General features: G+C 44.3%; 1 protein-coding gene across 7 annotated transcripts in view; it reads right to left on the bottom strand.

The window, feature by feature from the left end:
* LOC117229120 (lachesin) overlaps window positions 1-17,361 on the bottom strand; it is a 593,951-nt gene that overhangs the window by 87,301 nt on the left and 489,289 nt on the right. For 6 of the 7 annotated variants that reach the window (XM_033485304.2, XM_076523789.1, XM_033485305.2 and 3 more), the window contains one exon: window positions 6,433-6,576. The exons of the other annotated variant lie outside the window; for it this stretch is intronic. In XM_033485304.2, the coding sequence (XP_033341195.1) occupies window positions 6,433-6,576 (144 nt within the window). The remainder of the gene's footprint in view (window positions 1-6,432; window positions 6,577-17,361) is intronic. 7 annotated transcript variants of the gene reach the window in all.

The raw sequence follows: 17,361 nt of genomic DNA, 5'->3' as shown, positions 1-17,361 counted from the left end.
GGGGCGGGCCGGCGAGTTATCGCTATCGAAACGTATCGGCCCGTTCATTGGCTATTAAGATAAATACTGTGTGCCTTACATTACTCATCAAGGAGTAAGCGTCTTATTAAGAGCTCCGTTCGATCGGGGGCGCCCCGGCTTTTGGCCCGACGTTAATAGCGCCGCTGCGGAATGGCTTCCCGGGCCGTTCTTCGCTCCGAGCGGTAGCTCGTTATCTCGTTAACGATCCATTCATCTATTCTATCCGCCTTCATCAAAAAGGTCCGATCGCCGCGAAAGGAAGCTAAACAAGTTACTCCGAAGGACGATCTTCCGGGAGCCGAGTCGCCGGAGACGAGGGTTCTTCTGCGACGAGGCCGCCCGAGTTTACGTCCGAATCGAATTCTACTTCCCGAAGCCCGGCGCCCTTTTCCACGTTTATTCGATCCTCGAGGACCCTTCGTTAACGCCCCGGCGAAGGAGAATCCTTTCTCACCGATCTGGATTGCAGCTCTCAAGATTCGGATCATCCGACGTTCGATTCTCGCACGGAGGATTCGAGTCGACGCGGTCTTTCTTTTTTTTCCCTTTTCCCCTCGAAAAAAAGAGTCCGATCCCAGGACTTCGAATTTCGGATGATATTTCATATCAAGGCTCCGGGCGCAGCTTTTTTTCCCCCCTCCCCGAACGAATCACTCCGGAATGCCGAAAATATCCAACGTCCCTATTCCAACGGACAATACTGTCCGTCGCAAGTGAACGCAATATCGTCCAAATTGTCGGCGCAGCTGTTTTTACGCAACGTCAAATGCCCGAGCCTTTGATTCCATCATAGAATTTTTCCCATCGCGCTATCGGAAGGTTCATTTTTTTTTTTTTTTTTTAGCGAAGTGCACTTAAATTTCGGGAATACGTCTGTTCCACGTGTCTCGCACGCACACGGAATCACAATATCGAGGAAAATTGTCACCGTTACGCTCTAACCGCGAAACAGCGAAAGCTTTTATCTTGGATTCTAAGCGCGAAGAAGTTCCTGCGAGAAGCTTCTATAAAATGAATTAATGAGAACGAACGTTCGAAGGTGTTCCGGGAGACGTTCCGAGCACGAATATTCTCGTACTTTCGCGCGATATTTGGCCGAAGGTTTTTAGCATCGCGATGAAAGCGATGAAAGCGAATTAGCATGGAGCCGGGAGATCCGAAATTCAGGTCCGCGGTGATGCCGCGAGATTCTTGAGGTTCGCAGTGATCGCGCGATTGCGCCGGAAGATTCCTGATTAGCATCGACCAATCAATAAATTACATAGGCGTAGAACTAGCACAGGAAAATTCACAGCAATGAATTGTCGCCAATGCTCTAACCGCGAAACAGCGAAAGCTTTTATCTTGGATTCTAAGCGCGAAGAAGTTTCCGCGAGAAGCTTCTATAAAATGAAATAACGAGAAGGAACGTTCGAAAGTGTTCCGGGAGACGTTCCAAGCACGAATATTCTCGTACTTTCGCGCGATATTTGGCCGAAAGATTTTTAGCATCGCGATGAAAGCGATGAAAACGAATTAGCATGAAGCCGGGAGATCCGAAATTCGGGTTCGCGGCGATGTCGCGAGATTCTCGAGATTCGCAGTGATCGCGCGACCGCGCCGGAAGATTTCTGATTAGCATCGACCAATCAATAAATTACATATCTTGGATTCTAAGCGCGAAGAAGTTTCCGCGAGAAGCTTCTATAAAATGAAATAACGAGAAGGAACGTTCGAAAGTGTTCCGGGAGACGTCCCGAGCACGAATATTCTCGTACTTTCGCGCGATATTTGGCCGAAAGATTTTTAGCATCGCGATGAAAGCGATGAAAGCGAATTAGCATGAAGCCGGGAGATCCGAAATTCAGGTTCGCGGCGACGACGCGAGATCCTCGGGATTCACAGTGACCGCGCGACCGCGCCGGAAGATTCCTGATTAACATCGACCAATCAATAAATTACATATCTTGGATTCTAAGCGCGAAAAACTTCTATAAAATGAAATAACGAGAGAGAAGGAACGTTCGAAAGTGTTCCGGGAGACGTCCCGAGCACGAATATTCTCGTACTTTCGCGCGATATTTGGCCGAAAGATTTTTAGCATCGCGATGAAAGCGATGAAAGCGAATTAGCATGAAGCCGGGAGATCCGAAATTCAGGTTCGCGGCGACGACGCGAGATCCTCGGGATTCACAGTGACCGCGCGACCGCGCCGGAAGATTCCTGATTAACATCGACCAATCAATAAATTACATATCTTGGATTCTAAGCGCGAAAAACTTCTATAAAATGAAATAACGAGAGAGAAGGAACGTTCGAAAGTGTTCCGGGAGACGTTCCGAGCACGAATATTCTCGTACTTTCGCGCGATATTTGGCCGAAAGATTTTTAGCATCGCGATGAAAGCGATGAAAGCGAATTAGCATGAAGCCGGGAGATCCGAAATTCAGGTTCGCGGCGATGCCGCGAGATCCTCGGGGTTCGCAGTGACCGCGCGACCGCGCCGGAAGATTTCTGAAATCGCGGAGAAAAAACGCGTAGCATCTCATTTACTGGCGGTGGACCCGAGGGGAGGGGGGAAGGGTCGGCCGGCGGTCAGACGGGCTTTGCCCGTATTTCGCCGGTCTTTACCGAGCTTTCCGCGTGAAAGCTCTCGGACACGCTCGCTCCTCGACCCTCGGGATACGCGCGGCAGAATTTTTCTGAGAACGCGATGCATAATGCAGAAATTTGAAACTCGAGCGTGATCTCGTGTTCGCAGCCGGACCCCGGAAAGACGAGATCTCGCAATAACGGTGCAAATGAGGGCCGAAGGCACCGACCTTTATGCAGGATTGCATTATACGTTCAGCCTGTTAATTGGGAAAATTAGTGCGGCGGAGCTGTTCGTACCGAAATATATAAAAACACGTCTGCCGTATTAAATTCTTAACGATGCGTTATTGCTAGGAACGCTGCTGTTTATCTGGAATATTTTGCCGTTTCTCGCGTTCGTAATCTGGGAATAACTGTCGAGCATGGCAATGCCATTGGCTCTAATCCTTTGTTCGCTTCGTATTTCTTGGTCATTTCCTTTCTTTGCGCACATCTTTTTCTTATAAACTCTGTCTCTATCTCTCGTCTATTCCTCTCCCGAGTCCTATTCTTTATCTGCTTTCCATCTCTTGTCCATATCTCTGCCCACTTTCTTTCGCGTTGGATTTTAGCATTGTAACGTTGCTTTTTATTTGGTGCAACGTGAAAAATATCTAATTGCAGATAGGAAGGGCCTAGCCGATCGAGATGGTCAAAGTTGCTCTTAGAGGTTTTTTTAATGAGTATTATATAAACTATCTCTATCTCTCGTCTATTCCTCTCCCGAATCCTATTCCTTATCCACTTTCTATCTCTTGTTCATTTCTGTGCCCACTTTCTTTCGCGTTGGATTTTAGCATTGTAACGTTGCTTTTTATTTAGTGCAACGTGAAAAATATCTAATTGCAGATAGGAAGGGCCTAGCCGATCGAGATGGTCAAAGTTGCTCTTAGAGGTTTTTTTAATGAGTATGATATAAACTGTCTCTATCTCTCGTCTATTCCTCTCCCGAGTCCTATTCCTTATCCACTTTCTATCTCTTGTTCATTTCTGTGCCCACTTTCTTTCGTATTGTATTTTAACATTGTAACGTTGCTTTTTATTTGGTGCAACGTGAAAAATATCTAATTGCAGATAGGAAAGGCCTAACCGATTGAGATGGTCAAAATTGCTCTTAGAGGTTTTTTTAATGAGTGTTATATAAACTGTCTCTATCTCTCGTCTATTCCTCTCCCAAGTCCTATTCCTTATCCACTTTCCATCTCTTGTTCATTTCTGTGCCCACTTTCTTTCGTGTCGGATTTTAGCATTGTAACGTTGCTTTTTATTTGGTGCAACGTGAAAGATATGTGCCGCAACAATTAGTGCGATCAGGTTTTTCTATTCATAGAATTAAATTGGTAGAGTAAATTCTCTCCAATTTAACCTTCAGTTTGTAAACAAAAATGGACAATTTGGGATGTGGAGCCTTCGCGGCTCATTTTTATAGTTGCCGATTGTCAACGATTGTAAAAACGAGCCGCGAGGCGCGAATAATCGTACCTCCTTTTCCCGAATTTTTTACAATTTTTGATTACAAGCTGAGGGAAAATTAGGGAGAATTTACTGTATTTCGAATTTGGAGAAATGATATTTTGCATCGGATAGATGAGAACAATTTTTGATAATCTCGAGTCTCGACTGGAAAGATGATTCTTACAAAATTAACTGACACATCGAAGTCGTGGTAGATTCTATTAAAAAAGCGCGAAAACATGTGTTGATCTAATTGGAGATAGGAAGGGCCTAGCCGATTGAGATGGTCAAAATTGCCCTTAGAGGTTTTTTAATGAGTATTATACCGTTCGATAGCTGACCAAGAAAAACTCATCTGTGCAAAATTTCAACCCTGTAACTACCCTCACAGACAAGTTAAATTAGCGCTTTTTAATTTGGGCGCTTTCCGCTTATTTCCCTCTTTCGGCGACTTTTTAAAATATTGAAAAAAATGTGGCTTTTTTCGGACGTCAAGTCGCATATTATAGAATTTTTTCAGATTTTTCGGTTGCAAGATGTGGATATCAAAAATGGAAAATCGAAACAAGATAAGAAAATTGAAGATATCTCGAAAAGAAAAACGCTATGCCACCCTGATAATAATTCCCTGATAAGATACTATCATAAGCAGTGCGCTCAATTATTCTCAGATTTTTCGTAGAACCGCGTCAAATGAAATGAAAACCGATTTGTCGCCTAAATCTAATTTACTCTGTAACTATCCTCGCGGACAAGTTACAAGGTTGAAATTTTCCACAGATGAGTTTTTCTCGACCAGCTATCAAACGGTATAATACTCATTAAAAAAAAGGACGATTGTAAGGACAATTTTGACCATTTTAATCGGCTAGTCCCTTTAACATTTGGGTCACTCGCGACCCAGCGGAAATTTTCGCGCGGTCCGATTTGTCGTCGATTTGTACTACATTCCCTAAAACTGCGTCGAACGTTCAATTTTTCAATATAAATCGACTTCAATTTTTCAAAGCTTTATAACAGGTGTGTCAAACTCGCGGCCCAAGATGAACATTTTTGCGAGAGATGTCAAGTATCAGGACGTAAACAATTATTTATCTTTATAAATGTTTATTACAATGTACTAGTCAAAATAAAAATATTTGTTTCTATGAACATTGATTTTTTTTTGCGGCTCACCTAAAGTTAAGCATTGTTTATTTCGCCCGAGTTAGCTTTTGAGTTTGACACCCCTGCTCTATAACATTTTTTTCGCGCTGATTTTTAAGTAGTACAAGCCGATAATAGTTCAGAAGGTCGAAAATTTCGTGGAAAAATATACAGCCGCCTCTGATGCAAAATATCATTTAATCCAGTTCGCAGTTAATTCGAACATACAAAATGATAAAGAATCCCGCGATAGTTCTCTATTTCCCACCGAATAATGTCCAATACTGCAATACCTTGTACTGCAACCTTGTACACAAAAGCGAGGAAACGAGAACGGAGAAATGAAACCTTCAGCGAAATTTTCAAAGAGTAAAGACGCGAGCGAGCGATAGACGTGATTAAGGGATAGAAACGGGCAAGGACGAAGGGAGTGTATTAGGCGCAGGAAGGTGAAAGAATTAATGAGCTGGTCGGCATGCCGACTCGCTGCGAGCCTGGAAAAAACGACTAACAAAGTTATTTGAAGAGTTACTTGGACTCCAAGTCTGGCATAAAGAACGGACACCAGAGGGAGAACATTTCCACGAACAATAACTCAGCGCAGGAATCGTTTCCTGACGCTTGTTTCTGTGTTTAATTATGCGAAATTTAACGGAGAACTCTCGCAGAGATGCGGCACAGTTTCCGAACAAATACGAGCGACTATTTTGACAGCGGGCCGGATCCTTCGAGTCCCGGGAGCCGCAGCACGTTCTCCACAATTCCGATGGATGATCGTGAACGGCGTGGGACCGACGGAGGCCCGACGTCGGCTTTCCGCGAATAAAAATCCGAGTCGCAGTCTCGGCGGCGACCCATCCAGGTTAAATTCGACAGCCTCGGAATCGCGTAACTTGTCGAGGATCGATCCGGTGCTCGCGGTGCATGGTGCAGAATGGTGCGTAACAATAGCAGAGAGGCCGCGTATCGAGGAAGGGGTTCGTTCGGGCCCCGTTGCGTTTGCGTTCTGCGGTGAAGACTATAGTCGCGTGTTTTTGTGCGTGATGCGTGCGCTAATGCTTGTGCGTGCTTGGTGTGCGCGTGGTGCGGCGGTTTGGTGCGATAGCGAGCAAAAGTCGAAGAAAAACACAGAGACACGAGAAACGAAAGAAAGAGCCGGGAGAGGGAGGGCCAGATGAGAGAATGCAAGCGCCTCACCTGTGCTCTGGCCACCACGTAGCTTCTGCTCTGGCCTCTCGACCCTCTCCTCGCTCGGGGGAGGTGGCCTCTCTGTCCTTTTCGTATTGTACGGGTTGTACGAGGAGGGCCACACGGTTGCTGGTGACGGCGTGCTCGGTTGTCCTGAAAATAGATTAGGACCTTTCTCATCTAACCCAGCCACTCTCTCGCTCTCTCTATCTCTCTCCAATCCTTCAGTTTCCTCTCCTTCCTCAATTCCCTGCTCCTCCTTTTTTTAAACGTTTCGCTTCTCTCGACTGTCGCTCTTCTCCTCTCCCTCTCTTCCTCGACTCCCCTCTCTCCCTCTCTCTCTCTCTCTCGCCCTAGCCGTCAGGACTTGTCAAGTGGCGTGACGTGAAACTGTTCCGCTAATTACTAGACTCCGCCGGCTGTTTACGCTCCTAATCCACGAATATTTATTCCGGCTGGTAAACGAGAACAAACTCGTCTCAGCCTCGACGTCGAGAGCCGAGGCGTTTGTTTCACTGTATCTTATTCTACGGGGAAGTAGCGGAGCATTGGAAACTAAAATTTCGGACGCTAGGATAGCGGAACCGGTTACCGTAGGGCGACCAATTACTATGCTCTTAATTTTATTTAATTTTCTTATCGACGAATAAACGAATTAAAGGCACGCAAAAATATAACGTGTCTCATTGGACAAACGTAACGCTAATTATGCCTCGTTATGCCGTAATTAACTTTATATTTATCGAATAATACGTACCGAATTTTTTTTTTTCGAAAGTAAACAAAAAAAATACAGAAATCTAATAGGGCATATTCGATGTAAATGTAAAAGTTATAAATATAAAGTTAATAAAGTTACGGATACGAATATAAAGTTAAAATAAGTTACTGTGCCCTTAACTTTATTTAATTTTCATCTCGACGAATAAACGAATTAAAGGCACGCGAAAATATAACGTGTCTCATTGGACAAACGTAAAGCTAATTATGCCTCGTTATGCCTTAATTAACTTTATATTCATCGAATAATACGTACCGAATTTTTTTTATTCGAAATAAACGAAAGAATACAGAAATTTAATATGTCATAATCGATATAAATGTAAAAGTCATAAATATAAAGTTTACAAAGTTACGGATACGAATATAAAGTTGCAATAAATTACTGTGCCCTTAACTTTATTTAATTTTCATCTCGACGAATAAACGAATTAAAGGCACGCAAAAATATAACATGTCTCATTGGACAAACGTAAAGCTAATTATGCCTCGTTATGTCGTAATTAACTTTATATTCATCGAATAATACGTACCGAATTTTTTTTATTCGAAAGTAAACGAAAGAATACAGCAATTTAATACGTCATAATCGATGTAAATGTAAAAGTTATAAATATAAAGTTAATAAAGTTACGTTAAAGTTAATTACGCCGAGAACAAACCAAACGCACAGCAATTTGGCTCGTGACCCACGGTAACCGGCTCCGCTAGCATAGCAAACGAGATAGGATGATCGATCGATCGGGGATCGTAGAATTGGTCGCACCGTGGCTCGGTTTACTTTCAGTATTTTCTAGGAACGCACAAACATCAAGCGGTCTGTGAATCGTGTCAGCGGGGTCGTGAACTTCTAGAATCGTTAGCTACGGGACGTGACTCGATCTACAAGCTCTACGACGCCGGGGGAACGGGACACGATGGTGACTCGGGGGAAAATTGATAAACTCCGTGACGCTTTCCCGATGCCTCGCAGAGGAACGTATTAGGCGAACCGCCGAACATACTTAAACTCGTCGAACCGGGGAAACTGCCGTCCGACTCGATAATCCGTCGAACTCTCTGCGCCAGACACTCGAAATTGTCCGGGCATCGATCGCGCGCGACCACGGCGGAAACGCTATCGAAAACAGGCCGGATGGGAGAAAGAATCGCGGGAGACCGATAAAAAGAGCCGCGAGTAACGCGGTAGTTTCTGCGGAGGCGTCGGGCGCGCTCGAAAGGAACGGAGCGAGGGAGCGTCGTCGATCGGCCCGTCGCCGACGGAACACGCTTCGAACGCGCTCGGGTCGGTTGTTTCGAGTGGACTCGGTGAAAACAGGCGGGCCGCGCCGTCGCGCCGCGCCGGTTTGATGAATTCCGGCAGCTTCTTTGAAAACGAGCCAACTTCTACTTGTTGCGTTCGATACCGTCGGCGGTTCCATTGAACCGTATCTCGGCCGAGTCGGAGAGGGACGCGTCGGGAGAAAGAGAAAGAGAGAGAGAGAGAGAGAAAGAGAGAGAGAGAGAGAGAGAGAGAGAGAGAGGGAGAGAGGGAGATAAAGACGGAGAATCGACGTTCCGACGGAGAAAAAGCTGACTACAAAGAGCCGGGAGGCGATCGTCTCGAATCCGACGGATTCCAAGTGCTTCACGCTCGATCGGATGCTCCTTTCTGTTTCCCGAAAGTCGTTGTCGAGCGGCCCGGGACCGACGGGACGCGTCCGTGGAAGCTCGAATATAAATCGTCCGCGAGATCGTCGGAGTATTACCGGGCTGCTGCGGCGGCACGAGAGAGTCGGGACCGAGTGAATTTGAAATTCTTCTGGAACGCGGTCAGGGATCCTCGAGCCTCCGCGAGGATTCAAAGTTCCGGCTCGGAGAAATACGGTCCTCGAAACCGCTTCGAAACTTCGGCTGTGCTTGCTCCTTAGCACCGACGCGCCGCGGTTTCCGAACCTGCCCGGAATTCGACCGTTTCGATCCTCCGAGTTCCCCCCTCCCCCTTTCCTTCATTTTCTTTCCCCCCCCCCTTTCTTTTTTCTCAGACCGGATCGAGCCCCCTTAATTCGCCAACTTTTCCGATACCACTTCGACTTACTAACTACTTTCGAATCTAGCTCTCTCTCGAGTCGAGGATCTTGCAAGAGCGTGTTCTTTCGTTACCGTTCCATGCGGGCTCTGTCGCGTGATTATTCCGCGGAGCAACGATTCGCGGCTTTCTGTCCAAGTACAGTAATGTCTCTCTAATCGACGTTCAAGTTTTGCAGAAAAATGTACAATTCGCGAAGAGGAAATATCTTGCGGCTCGTTTTTATAATTATTGGAAATTCGTAACTATAGAAACGAACTGCAAGGCTCGAATAATCGTATCTTCTTTTCCAAAATTGTCCAGTTTTGTGGACAATCTCAGCGTCAGTTAGGAAGACATTATTGTACAGTGAATTCTCCCTAATTGTCCTTTAGCTTGTAGACAAAAATGGAGAATTTGGGGAGAGGAGATGCGATTGTTCGAGCCTTGTGGCTCGTTTTTATAATTGTCGGCAATCGATAATCATAAAAAACGAACCACAAGGCTCGAACAATCGTATCTCCTCTTCCAAAATTGTCCGTTTTTGTGGACAATATGAGCGTCATTTAGAGAAACATTACTCTGTACAATCATTTCTCCGCGAGTGTCAAGCACTTTTCTGTGCCATGAGTATCGCGGTGCTATTGCTACGCCTATGCGATTTATCGATTTTCTCGCTACGCGAAAGTTCGTCGGAATCGGTCGAACGTATGACGCGGCACGCGTCGTGACTTCTTTGACTCGAATTCGCGGAATATAACGCGAAATGGCCTGCTTTTGTTGTGCGAGTCTGGTAAGAAAAATCGCGGAGCTACAAGGTACGTGGTAGGTATACAGGGTGTCCCAAAATTATGGTATTTCCGGGGAATTGGAGATTACTGAGGCCATTCGAAGCAACTTTTTCCTTTACAAGATTTTTCCCCGACGCATCGTTAACGAGTTATTCAAGAGAAACACTGACCAATGAGAGGCGAGCTCGGATGTCGCGAGGCGGCCGAGCCGATGGCGCCAGCGGTCGAGTCCCAGCTTAGCTGACGCGAGGCGGCCGAGCCAACGGCGCCAGCGGTCGACCGGTCGAATCCCAGTTCCGCTGATTGGCTCGGCCGCCTAGCGCTAGGCGAGCTCGCCTCTCATTAGACACCGTTTTTCGTTAATAATTCGTAAACAAAGCTGCGGATTGCATTTTCACTAAGAAAAAAGTTACTTCAAATCACCTCAGGAACTCCTCATTTCCCGAAAATACTATAATTTTCGGACATCCTGTAGTACAATCGTGGCATACAACCTCCGAATTGTCTTCGAATAGTGGCATGTGCCCTCCGAATTGCCTTCGAATCTGCGTGCAATCGTTGCATTCTAAGGGAAATTTTCAGCATGTTTATGCTTAAACACATTTTAACAGCAATGCCTAATCGACGATTTATAGAAATGAACGATTCGAAGGATTTATCGCGCTAAATTTCTCGGTAAAAATAGCCTATTGAAAAATTAGCCTACATCTTTTGCCTATCTTTAGCCTATTGAAAAAATTAGCCCACATCTTTTGAGATAGCCGTGCGAATTTCGATGCTTCGTTTGAACGTAGCACAGCCATTTAGAAGCTACTAAACAGGTTTTCCTAATAATAATGTAATAAGTAGACTGCGGATCTTAATGCATTCATCGACTGCAATAATCAAAACCTGCATAGCCATTAATTCTTGTCTCGAACAATACGAACGACTTACAAATAATATAAACAATTTGTCAAGCTTCTTTAACAATGGTCTGCGCATCGTATTTCGTGCGCTAATTTTATCGCGAATACACGAAGATCCACGGTCCAGCGATAAGAAAGCGTTGCCTGTAAGAACGAAGACGGGTTCGGAGAAAACGGGGCTGAGAATAGCGTATAATTTTATTAGGAGCCACCCTCGAGTAATCTTAGCGCAAGGGCAGATTGAAACTTTGCTTAGATTGTAATTTCGCGGGGCTGCGCGTCAACCGCGGGTGCAATTCGAATTGATGCCCGACGCGGGACCCGTACACCATTGCGTAGCGTCGTTACCCTTTATAGACAGTTGCGACCCGGTAAGATGGTTCGCCACTTATTTCTGCCGCCCATAATCGAGCGGAATAATCAACCGGCACCCCCGAGGGCCGTACGATTGTGTCACGCGGAAACTACCCCGGCCGGCTAACTAACTGTGTTGCAAATTTTTAAGGGACGTTCTACCGGCGAACCGGAGCCCGCATCTACGCGCGTTAAATATGCGATCGTTTGCTTCGAATCCGACGCTGCGTCGTTTCAAATTCTGCTAAAATATGTCGAAAATGTCGCGAAGAATTAATTGTCTCCGACGATTTTATCGTTCGCTGGGAATGGTGACTGATGCACGCCGATTTTTATGAGACATTCCACGAGTGTTTCAGCCGTTTTTGACGAGCGTACTCGTCGCGATAAAAAATCTTGCCATTTCTTCGCGACGAGTATATTCGTCATAAACATTTAACTGGTTAAGAAGAACATATATACGTTAATGTTTTTTTATCAAATTATATATTTTATAAATGTGTTTGAAGTATGTTTAAAGTGTATACTTCGAAGTTTATTTTTATTAAATTATATATTTTATAAACGTGTTTAAACGAAAAATCAGAAAAATCAAATATATACAGTGTAATTACAGTAACGTATACACTTTCCAAAGAGATTGTAACGATTAACTGGTTAATAAATCTGCCCAAGAATTTAGTTCTTCGCTTTAAGGGAGAAATCAACCCCTTTGTCAGAACGGGCGTAAAAATAATTCAAATGAAAATTACACCGCATTTTTCAGCTCATAAATCTGTGCGAATTTCTTTTCAACAGATCGTGTGTTCTTAACGTTTGTAAAAAATAATTCCTCTTTCAAAAGAAAGTTGTTACAGTTGAATGTCGATGAATTGTTTATTGCGGTAATTGCAATGTACGCCGACTGTTGAGAGACGTTATTGACCATTATCTAAATATTTTCAGTTTATATTTATATTATATTATATATTTAGTTATATATAATATTAAATAATAAATATATAAATATATAATATTATATTTTATATATTTAGTTTACATTTATATATTATATTATTTATAAAAAATAATTGTAATAATTATAATAATAATAATAATAATAAATAAAAAAACGAAAACGAAGAAAACGAAGACGCGCGCAGTGTTTCATAAAAATCGGCCCGCATCGGTCACCGGATCGCTTTGTAAGCCGACTTCCGCGATCGAGACCTCTTCTCACGGACAGCCGGCCGAGGAATTCGAGTTCTTGCCGGCGTAGTAATCGTTAGCGCAATCTCGTAAAAGACACTGGAAAGAATTAATTGCCCGAGAGGGTGATTCCGACTAAGAACCGGCCCGCCCTCGCGCGAGCGCGCGCGCGCGCGCGAGTCGAAAAATAACCATCGAAACCGTTTTAAGCGGCACTCGATTAATTCTCCTCGGAGATCCGACTATCCCCGGAGTCCTCCCTCCGTGGATATCCTTGTTCCCGAGCTTTTTTGCGGAGGGAGGTCCACACCCCCGCGGCCCCCTCCTTTCCGGTTCGCAAACAAGCGCGGCCCTTTAGACCGTGTAGCGAGCAGGGACGATGACAGCGCGCGGTACTAAAAAGTTTTCGAATAAAAGTTTAAATACGCCTGGGAAACTTTGTTTCGCAGCCTCCGCGCGTCCCCCCGCCCGCCCCTCCCCCCCATTCCACGCTCAACAATATGGCCGCGACCCGGTGGCGCTAGGCATCTTCCGCGAAGAATAAGCATATTCGCGCCCCTGCACAAAGAGCGCCGGCACGGCGGTTGTTTCCTCTCCGTGGGCCGAGCAATCGCGTCCCCCTCCCCTATTTCATCCTTTTGTGGCCCATCGCAAACTTTTGTCCAGGACTCGAAAATTTAAGGGCACCGGTTCCCAGAAATTTAGATCGCGAATATCGTCGCGGACGGTGACACATTCCCTATACAATATCTCCGCCATTTTCGGCGCGCCATTTTGCCACCTTGTCCGCCCCGGAAACGTACAGGCACCTATTATGAAACACTCGCTCGATTGTGACCCCTTCTCGAAACAGTAGCGCATACGATAAAAAATAGATACAGCAGGTGAAAGTCGATGTAAAAATTTGACTTCTATTTTTGAACGTTTTTCTTTATAAATTCGTTCATACAGATATTGTTATGTAACAATCAGTTGTAAGAAAAATGTTTATTCGAATACGAGTGTTCCTAAGCAGAAACATATCGCGAACTTCAGTTTTTTCATTGTCCCGGTTTATGGAACACTATCTTTATTAATTCAATCGTATTGTTTTGTATTCATATTAAGTATTAATATTTCAGTTCATATTTATGTTGTGATAGAAGTTCACGTTTCAGTTGCGATAAAATCGATGTTAATAACGAGAATAGTAACAATATTCGTTTGGTCAACGGGAGAAAGTCCCTGTGTTGCAATAATATGACAATATGTTGCACAAGTAGCATATGGAAAAGGAAAAAAGAAAAGAAATTATAAAACAAAAGATAAAATAAATGATCTGGATGATTAAAGAATTTGCTAAATGCAAAAAATAACAGAGAATAATACAGTATAAGATCGCTGAGACAACAGCAAAAATAAGATTAGAATAAAAAGAAAGAGCATGATTAAGAAGAAACGAGAAATTGACGGAAATCCGTCGAAACGAAACGGGTCACCAATTCTTTAATTTACGATTATTCAGATAGTAAAGACACGTCTATGAATTATTTATTCTTTGTATATACTGTTTGCGGCAAATATTGCAACAACGCCCTATCAAAAAATCGAAATAAACGTGTTGTTGATACTTTCATAAAGTAATATCGAACAGTTGCTTTTAGTGGTCCGTAAATCTAGAGTTAAGGAACCTTCTAGCCCCTGAAAAGCGTTCCATGATAGGTACTTTTACCTTGTACAAACTTTCGAATTAATCGAGAACTCGAAGACCCTAGATTGTTCTACCTAGAAATTTATGCGCTGGAACTTGTTCGGCGAGGCAATTTCGCGGGTCGGTCCCCGTTCTGGTGCGCGTCGGTTCGCCATCTTGCGTGCGCTCCCCTCGGAGCACCTTTCTTTTTTTTCCCCCCTCTGAGTCGAGCAAAGAGAATCGAAGGGCATCGATTTCTCCGTAGACATTCGAATAGCGAAATTTCTGTTCGTGCGACGAGTAATCAAGTACTTCCGGTTCATCCGGAGGGATGAACTCGCCCCCGGCCCACCTTGGGACTTTAAATGGAAAAGTTGAGGGTCTGCAGCAGGAAATTACCGAGTTCCCTTTCTATCCGCGGAGGAACGAGCCCTTTGTGCCTGTCGTGTACTTATTAAACGGGTCGGCAGCCCAAGAGAGCCGGGCTCGCGAAATTAATACCGTTTCCCGGTCCGCGACGCTCCGACGGGGGGGGGCAGGGGGTGGCACAATGCGCGGCCATTGTGGGGTGAAACGATTCGGTAAGATCGCAAATACGAGTGTCGGTCGACAGGCAAATTGGCGGAACGCGTTGCGGCTCGAGAATTATTTGCACACCGAACACGCCGTAACATGGAAATAACAAGAGATCCATCCCGATGCTTCAGGGATCGTTGTTTACACGCGGGTCCTCGTCACCGATTTTTATGGCTTCGAAATATGTTGGCAAGATCACTCAAGTCTGAATTAGGTCTGTTTTAAGTTTGTTTTTTTTGCAATATTATAATAGCAATATATTATAATATTATAATAGTCACAAATTAGTCCCCACGATTTCTCAGTCTTTTTTGACGGTCTGACAAAAAAATGTTTCCTATCGAGGTTAATTAGTATTCGACCGACGAGAAATTGCAATTGTTTAAATTTAAGTACAAATTGATTTTCGATACAAAAACAAGGTCGCCGTTGTATTTTTAAATGAAATCAGGTAATTTTGACTTCATAGTATCGTAGAGGACATCGAGACGAATTCAACGAACTGCTAATTGATGACCTTCGGATGACATTGAAGGAAAAATTGCCACGAATCGATTGTTACAATAATACTGGTTAAAAATCAGAATAGATGTCTTATTGTTATTTTTATAAGCTAATATAAAACAGCTGTTTTTTGTGCTCCGTAAATCTGGTATCAATAAAGACCGAGCCCAGACAATGTTTTGGAAAAGTATATGTAATATTAACCCTTTGCACCCGAAGCTAATTTAACTGAAAATATAAAATTATTTTTCTAACTTATAGCATTTCTACTTTATATGACAAAATGCACTTTATGCTTCTGAAATAGACTCTTGGTGCTCGCACAACAATTACACTCTTAACAATTTTTTAAATTTAAACTTTGTTAATACCAAAATTATCTTAAAAGGTAATATAACAAATTTTAGTGGTGCCTCAGAGTCACCACTCGAGTGCAAAGGGTTAAAATAGTTCTCGAATATTTTATAGTTCGCGTGAAAACGCGAGGCGTTCCAATGCAATGGATAAACAAATAAAATAAGTAAAATATTTACATATATAATATAAATAAAATAACTAAAAAATGCAACATGTAAAAATGTGTAACATACGCATAGATATAAAACGATTTCTCCGAATATCTCGGAAACGAGGACCGAGCAGACATTCTCTCTACAGCGAGAAATTGTTCAGGACGATGTCCTTCGAATCCCTCGGCCCTCGAAATCGGCGACGAGGACGCTTTTCTAAACAATTACCGTTCCAGCTTACGGACGAAACTTTAGCGGCGATAAAATACGGGTGGATCTCCGAGGGACAGATCGATCACCCCCTGCTAGCGTAAATCGAGCTGCGGCGTGGTGTCGACGGGGCGCGGAAAGATGCGGCCCAGGGGCGGATATAGCGGGAGAAATAATTCGGGGCTCCTTGCTCGACGATAATTAATTACGGCCGCCAGGATCGATGGGCATCCCGAGAGGCGACTAGTGTGTAGAGGCATTATTAAATATCGTATATTCTCCGGGGGCTAATCCCAACCCTTCCGCGGCCGGCAGCGACCGCCGCGCGAGGCTCGCCGGGAACGTGCCGCTCGAGATAGCGTTCCGGCCGATCGTAAAGCGTTCGCTTTTTGAAAGGGAAGATTTAGGGACGCGTTCAACGAGTTACAGGGCCGCGTAAATAACGCGGCCGGAGATTTACAAGATGCTCGGCCGCTTTGTGCCGCGAAATTTCCATTCTAATAAGAGCGTAACGCCTCGCCCGGCGAACTTGCGATTTACCAGCAAACTTTCCTGTCCTGCGCGCCGCGCCGGCGGATCCGTCCGCCGCGGTCGCGGCACCGCGTTCAATTTGAACCGTGAACCAGGCGCAGGCTAAGCAAACGTGTCGTTCAACTACCTAATATCTACGCTCTAGGGCTCTATGGGTGTTTCTATGGGCCGGTAAGATACTTAGCGACGATCGCCTACACTACCAAGCGGGGGTGTTGTACTGCGGTGTCAAGTGTACAATGGGTAAAAAAGCAACGCGGCGGACACTCCTTTGCCCGAGTTTTCCTTCCTCGAACCTCGCGACAGACTCCTCCTCAATTTATTTCCAGCAATTTCCAATTGCTACGGAAATCAGAGCGTTCATCGCGACCGGATGTTTACACGAGATTATTAAATCGTGGACAGATTCTCTGGATCCGAGTTACCTTTCGCGAACTTTTTAAAACTCTCATCGGTTTTAGGAACACGAGATTACGAAAATGATTGGATGCACTCCAGATTTGCGATGGACATTTTTACGTAATAATCTTTGCATACAAGACGCGTGTACGTCGTTGCGACGTACAGTGATGTCTCTCTAATTGACGCTCAGATTGACACAAAAATGCACAATTTAGATAGAGAAGATACGATTGTTCGAGCATTTTGGCTCATTTTTATATTTATTGGCAATTGGTAACTATAAAAACGAGCTGCAAGGCTCGAACAATCGTATTTCCTCTTCCCAAATTGTCCATTTCTGTGGACAATCTAAGCGTCAATTAGAGAGACATTGCTGTATTGTTTAGTCGGTAGATATATTAATTAGAAATTAATTCCTGCGCAAAAATTCTTTCTTATGCTTTCGGACGAACGACGAATAAAGAGATAA

The sequence above is a fragment of the Megalopta genalis genome, chromosome 7 (genome assembly GCF_051020955.1).
Source record: "Megalopta genalis isolate 19385.01 chromosome 7, iyMegGena1_principal, whole genome shotgun sequence".
Classification (NCBI taxonomy): Eukaryota; Metazoa; Arthropoda; class Insecta; order Hymenoptera; family Halictidae; genus Megalopta; species Megalopta genalis.
The sequence above is the reverse complement of the archived record's forward strand: the minus strand, read 5'-3'. Positions and strand labels throughout refer to the sequence as shown.